This window comes from Artibeus jamaicensis, unplaced genomic scaffold (assembly GCF_021234435.1).
Source record: "Artibeus jamaicensis isolate MK-2021 breed Jamaican fruit bat unplaced genomic scaffold, CSHL_Jam_final scaffold_916, whole genome shotgun sequence".
Lineage (NCBI taxonomy): Eukaryota > Metazoa > Chordata > Mammalia > Chiroptera > Phyllostomidae > Artibeus > Artibeus jamaicensis.
Genome location: NW_026522059.1, coordinates 55,649,580 through 55,656,213, shown reverse-complemented (window position 1 = coordinate 55,656,213; position 6,634 = coordinate 55,649,580). Strand labels below are relative to the sequence as shown.

Here is a 6,634-nt window from a genome sequence, read left to right as displayed (position 1 = left end):
TTTGGTCACTGTTCCTCAGTCATTTTTGTTTGTTACAAAATGCAGTCTTGACTCTTTGTTTAAACAGTACTTAAACTAAACTGCTCATGCCATGCAAAAATAACATTTTATGCATTTTTTTGAGGGGGAGCTTCCCATGTTTTAGTTCACAGGCATTATTAACTGCATTTTTAAGAAACAAGTTTTTGTTTAAATTTTATTGCTTTTGTAACTAGTCACATGCTGGTTTCACGTGTTGAACAATAACCTGTATCTCCAGGGTTGGAATGAATTTCTGGGGCAAACAAGTGGTTTTCCATCTTACACCCTTCTTGACTATTGTCCTTTTTAACTTCAGCCACAGCATGGTAAATGTCTTGCCTACAGTTGTGACTTGTGTCCTGGGGAGAAGAAAAGCCTGCACAGGCCTCTTCTCTTAAAGGGTCTCTCCCATCGCTAGGCTTATCTGCAAAGCAATTAGGGCTGGAGTCAGCCTGCATGTCCTGCCTGGTTCCTTGGAGCTCTAAGAAGTCATTGTCTTCCTCAGTGTCCACTTCCGTGAAGCTCCTTCTTTCTCTTGATGAGAAAGGAAAGAGTTTCTGCTTGGGAAACCGAGGGGTTGGCCCTCTGGAAGGTCCCTGACAATGTGCGGAGACCTCAGCGCCCAGCAAGGGTCTGTCTCCTTGTGGGGGGTTTTCTTCTAACAGGATGGTACTGATGAGCTGTGGGGTGGTGATAGGAAAGTCAGCTGCCGTGACTGGCAGTGGCCTGGCTGTGCTGGGTGGGGTCTGTGGGGCATTGCCTCTGTTTTCCTTAAAATTCACTTTGAGCGATCTGGATTTCAGTGGGTGGCTGCCTTTCAGTGAGCTCTTGGGGCTCTCCGAGGCATTGTCAGATGGCACAGCACTGTGGAGTCCACTATGGGAACTGATGGCATCGAGGTTCCCAGTTATATCGACTGGGACATATTCTAGGGTAGCATCCCGGGCTGGAGGGCCTTTCTCTCTAGTAAGTGTTAGGAAAGGGGGGCCCCTGGCTCTTTGGTGCTCCTCTGTCCCTGTGAGGTCAGGCGGGAACTTCATCTGCAGGTGAGAAGCAGAGGGTGGTGGCAGGGGCGATCTCTCGGTCTCGGTGAAGTCGGTGGCACAGCTGGTGAAGCTGTCGATGCTGGAGGTGCTCTTCATGTCCACAATGACCTCGGTCTGCACCACAGCCAGCTGCTCCTGTGGGCATACCACCTCCTCCATCTCGATCTCTTCTTCATAGGCAGACGGCCTCTCTGGCTGTTCCAGGCTGTCCGCATTGGGGTGAGAGTGAGGCTGTGTCTTGGTTATTTCATTGTACAGCATCTCCAGTTTCTGGGCACTCAGATGTTGTGGGCTGGAGGCAGAAGTGTTGTTCAGCTGCTCATGGGAGTCTTTTTGACTAACTTCCTGGTACTTATTTTCATAAGACTTGTTGGAGCTGGTTTCCGACAGAGCCTTCCTGGCCCACTTCCACCGGCTGGGAGATAGATGATTATCATCGGTGGAGTCCTTTGTTTTGGCTGATTCTCCTGCCTTCTCCACAGCCACATCGATCAATTCCATACTTCGAGCAAAGGCATCTTTTAAGTTCATAGAGACGATGCTCCCATTCCTTTTGGCTCGCTCAAGAGCCTCCCTCCTTTTAATTGCCTTCTCTTGGCGTTTCTGCTCCTTGTAAAACTCAGAAAAATTGTTTACAATAATTGGGATTGGAAGGGCAATCACCAGAACCCCAGCAATACAGCAGAGGCCACCCACAATTTTCCCTAGTAACGTTTTTGGGTAGATGTCACCATAGCCTACAGTAGTCATGGTGATGGTGGCCCACCAAAATGATGCCGGGATACTGGTGAACTTTGTAGCATCTTCATCCTTCTCAGCAAAAAACACCAGGCTGGAAAATATCATTATTCCCATGGCCAGAAACAATATCAATAAGCCCAACTCGTTGTAACTCCGACGGAGGGTGAAACCCAGAGACTGCAGGCCCGTCGAGTGCCTGGCGAGTTTCAGGATCCTGAGGATCCGCATGATGCGGAAGATCTGAACGACGCGCCTCACGTTCTGGAACTGCAGGACACTCTTGTTGGACTCCGTGAGGAAGATGGTGACATAATATGGCAAGATGGCCAGCAAGTCAATGACATTGAGTGGGCCTTTAAAGAACTTCCACTTATTTGGTGAGGATAGGAAGCGTAAAAGGTACTCCATGGTAAACCAAGCAATGCACACTGCCTCCACGTGTGCCAGCTGGGGATTGTCGTTGGCTTGTCCAAATTCATCTGTTTCCTGAAGCTCTGGTAGCGTGTTGAGAGACAGAGCAATGGTGGAGAGTACAATGAACAGGATAGACACGATGGCCAAAATCTGGAAAAGAGAAGAAAGTGCAAATGAGTGAATCTTCTTGGTTGAGTAGGCAGCTGGGAAACATGGATTTACCATTCTTTAAAGGATATAGATTGCTCAAAGATATTCCAAGAAGGTCACTTTACAACCTGAAATTCCTTAACCAATACCAATATTCACTTTTTACCACTTAACTTCACTCAGAAGCCTAATGTAGTACATACATTTAAATTCTAGGGCCTAAGTAATTTGAAAAAAATCCATTCTTCCCTTCATTGCCCACTGTTCTTAGGCATATTTCTGGGAGTAACCACCACTGGGAATAGTTTTGGGGGAGTAATCATCTATCCTGTCTTAGTTATGGGTAATTTTTTTCTTTTAACACCCTGCTTTGTGTTTTCTGAAGTGAATCATCATACATGCTGTATAAGCTGGAAGGGATTCATGATTTCTAGAAGTTTTATTCCGCAACTAAAAACATGAATGCAGACCTACACATGGAGAGATAATAATGGCACTTGGGATGACAGTGTTTCTCTTAGAACAAATACTGTTTATATGGTTAGCACTGAGGGCAAAATTGACTCAGGAGAGCCTTTATCCTGGGATGTGTGGACTCTGGGCAGCCTCATGTGGGAAAGGAAGATTATGAGCCAACTCCATTCAGTCCAGGAAGGTTTCATGAAGAAGAGCTTGAAGACTGTTCATGGTGATCTGGCCGTGGGGCAGACACTGTAGGCAGAGGAGCAGCAGGCAGAAGTCAGATGTGAAAGGAAAAAGGATAGCCCACAATAAGGAAAATGAGGGTCCAGTGACTGGGTTTTACAGTCAGACATTCCCAGCTTGGATCCTGGCTTTACTGCGTACTGTATGACCTTGGGCAAGTTATTTAACTTCTGTGTTTCACTTTACAAATCTGTCGAATGAAGCCAACAATCATAGTTATTTCATGGTTGTTGTAAAAGTTCCTGCCATTATTAGAGGCTGAAATGAGCAGAACTTTGGTCTTGAAAGACGAAGGCCAATAACAGATAAGTGGAAAATCTGTAAAACCATGTAAGATTTAGACAGCCCACTTTGGATTTCTTTATTGGAACCCAGTGTTTCAGGTTGATACGACAGGTGTGGAGGTTAAGGTTTGAAGGCAGTGGAAGGAAACACTTAATTTGCTTAGTAAAAACATTGTGTACCTAGAGCACCCAATTCCTACTTAGGTAGACCCCCTTACCTAGTCAGGTCTGGCCTGGTTTCATCTGACATTTGCCAATGATCTTGGAAGATGTCATTGATCTCAGTTATTGTTTGTACCTCTGACAGTGACTGCTTAGACATTCAATATCTAGCACACATTTCAAAAAACAATGATTAAACATCTTGAGGCCACGCAGATTAGTAAACATTAGGCTATGAAAAAAATTTATCTCTTACTGACATCAGGATTTCTGAACATCTCCTGCTCTTCTTTCTCCCTCTTCTATTTATCCGTCTAAGTTTCTCTACTTCTGGGCCATTCTCCTTACCTTTCCCCTTTTCTCCTCTTATGACTTATTTATAGTTTTCATTTTTTCCTTCCAGCTCCTAACTTTCTTTTGAAATTGCTATAAAGTAAAACCATGGGATAATATATTTTAGAATGTGTTACAGATATTAAATACAGATTTATCTCTCTTTAAGCTAAGGAACAGTATTTAATCATTAGTTCTTTTATATTTTCTTTTCAAACAAAACTAAGTTAAGTACTTTTTACTTGAGCATACTTCAGAGTTTCCTTTAAAAATGCAGGTCAATGTATTACAATAAAGGTTCTGTTCACCTACCCTAGGAGACTGTGAAGGTTTAGGAAAACCCATAGATAATGGACTAGGAAGTCTGACTAAGGACAAGTTAGGAATGCTCGCCTAGAATTTCTACCCTCAAAAGCCAATGACAAGGTGACATTTATAATATTTTGTTACTAAAATATACCTTAGGAAGCACTGGGTCAGATCCCCTCCACTCATTAAGCTCTTACCATAAAGGACTAGATCCTTCTGTATTTTCTAGGAGGTCACACTGTTGCTAATATACTTTTGGGTATTATAAGTACTGAGATGACTGCCATGACCCTTGTACTGACAATCCATATTCTAGATTTTCTACGTCATCTTATTTCTTCACCTGACCATTCTGAATGCATGTTACTAATGTTTATCACTTCACAGAGCAAGGAGAAAAACAGAAATACAAATGAAACCATTCTATTACCTTTCAACCTTTTGGACAAAAAACAAAGTGGACAGTCCAAGGTGGACCTTCAGATTCCCTTGACTTAACAATCAGAGCTAGATTGTAGGTCATTTTACTTTGGTCGCTAATTTTGGGAAATAATTAATGCAGTCTGTGGTCTAGTTGATGGCAACTTCACAAATATGGATGCCTTCAACACCTGGAAATGTACTAGAGTGCACTCTTGAAGAAAAAAAGAGAATTGCTAAAGCAAAAAACAAACACTCCAGCCATTAGGGAGCCCATATTCATGTTAAAGAAACCATGAGGTTTTAAAGCACATTACTTTCTGTCTCATGTTCACATTCAATCTGTCAAAATCCATTTGCCCCCAAAGTAAAGAAATGACTTATTTTAAATATCTTGTGAAACTTAGAGTTCTTCCAGAAAATAACCCCTTAGACAGATTTTTTCAATATATACCAAGGATGATATGTGATGTAATAAGCCAAATGCAGGTTTATTGTCTTATTGCAGTTTTTTTTAACACAATAAATATAACAAATGTGAATTTTTGCTGTAGGCTACAGGATACACTTCCAAACATGGAGATTTACTTTAGTACAGCAAATCCTTATGGAATTTAGGTATTGCTTCATTTATCATAACTATGCAGGAGTTAGGTTTTTAATCCTGTTAACTCCAACAACTAGCCTCTAGAGCTGGTGGTTTCTCTCAGCTCTAGCAAATAGACTTGTATTTGTATATAGCAAATGAAGCAGCAATTCCAAAAAATTATCTGGGTGATGCTGATCAGACCCCTTGGTGATCCGGATCAGATCATTTCCAGAGTTTCTTTTACCTCAAACATTTGGTGATTATGTTTATAAACTAAAGCATTTTGCTAATCCCAATCATGCCCACAAACCCAACCCAGGACAATGCACACCTAGTCCTGTCACTAAGATTGAATTGCCAAAATACAATTTTGTTGCTTAAGAAATTCAAATGGCAAGGCCTTGAAAAATATCATACTGTGTATGTTCCAAGCAATTAGTTACTGGGAATAGGCATTATTTCTGGATAAAACTTTTCTTCCCTTTTGAATTGTCTTGATAATCTTTTAAATTCTCTGTTTAGACGTAGACATTCCCGATCATGGGGAGGGGGTTAGGAAAAGGGCCCCCAGCATTTATATTAAGAGGTACCAAAAGTTGATTGTATTGATTTCTGTTTGTGACAGGAAGTCAGGCAGTAGGAGACTTGCCTCAATTTACCAACTTGCTGATTTTATTTCCTTTCAAGATAACGGGTGTTTTGTGCTGGAAAGAATGCAGGACAAGGAATTAAAACACATGCTCACATCACTGGCCATCAGGACCAGCTAGCTCCCACTTCAAGCCTTAGTGACTGTACCCTCAAAATGAGGTGCCTCACACTTGCTTGCCTGCCTCCAAGGTTGTTAGGGGTCAAACCAGATCCTGCACGTGAAGCACCCTATTATATGGAAGGAGAGATGAGAATGAGAACAGCTGGGAATGTGTCTGGAAAGGGCTTTGGCCATAACTGGGACAAAATAAATAACACAAACTGTTTATTCCCCATTGAAATACAACTGCAGACCTCTTTAATGTTCATATTTTCAACACTTTCAACACATTCTCTCACTTAAGCAGTGGTTTCCATGAGAAACCAGATGACTGTAGCTTATTCACCTTAGTTTGGAACAATTTAGTTTGCCAATAGTATTTAAGAGTTGGACTGAGGTAGGGGTTGGGGTTGAAATGGGTGAAGGGGGTCAAAGGGTACAAACTTCCATTTATAAAAGAAATTAGCCCTTGGGATATAGTGTACCATGTGGTCACTAGAGTTAACAGTACTGTGTTATATATTTGAAAATTGCTAAGAGAGTAGATCTTAGAAGTTCTCATTACAAGAAAAAATTGTAAATGTGTGTGGTGACGGATGTTAACTAGCTATGGTGATTATGTCACAATATATACAGATATGGAATCATTGTATTATACACCTGAAACTAATTCAATGTTATATGTCCATTATATCTCAATTTTAAAAGA

The 6,634-nt window shown here is 41.6% G+C and overlaps 1 protein-coding gene across 1 annotated transcript in view; it reads right to left on the bottom strand.

Moving 5' to 3' along the window:
• Positions 1-215: 215 nt before the first annotated feature.
• KCNB2 (potassium voltage-gated channel subfamily B member 2) overlaps positions 216-6,634 on the bottom strand; it is a 372,399-nt gene continuing 365,980 nt past the window's right edge. Inside the window, exon 2 of the mRNA XM_037136315.2 lies at positions 216-2,372. Coding sequence (XP_036992210.2) covers positions 216-2,372 — 2,157 coding nt within the window. The remainder of the gene's footprint in view (positions 2,373-6,634) is intronic.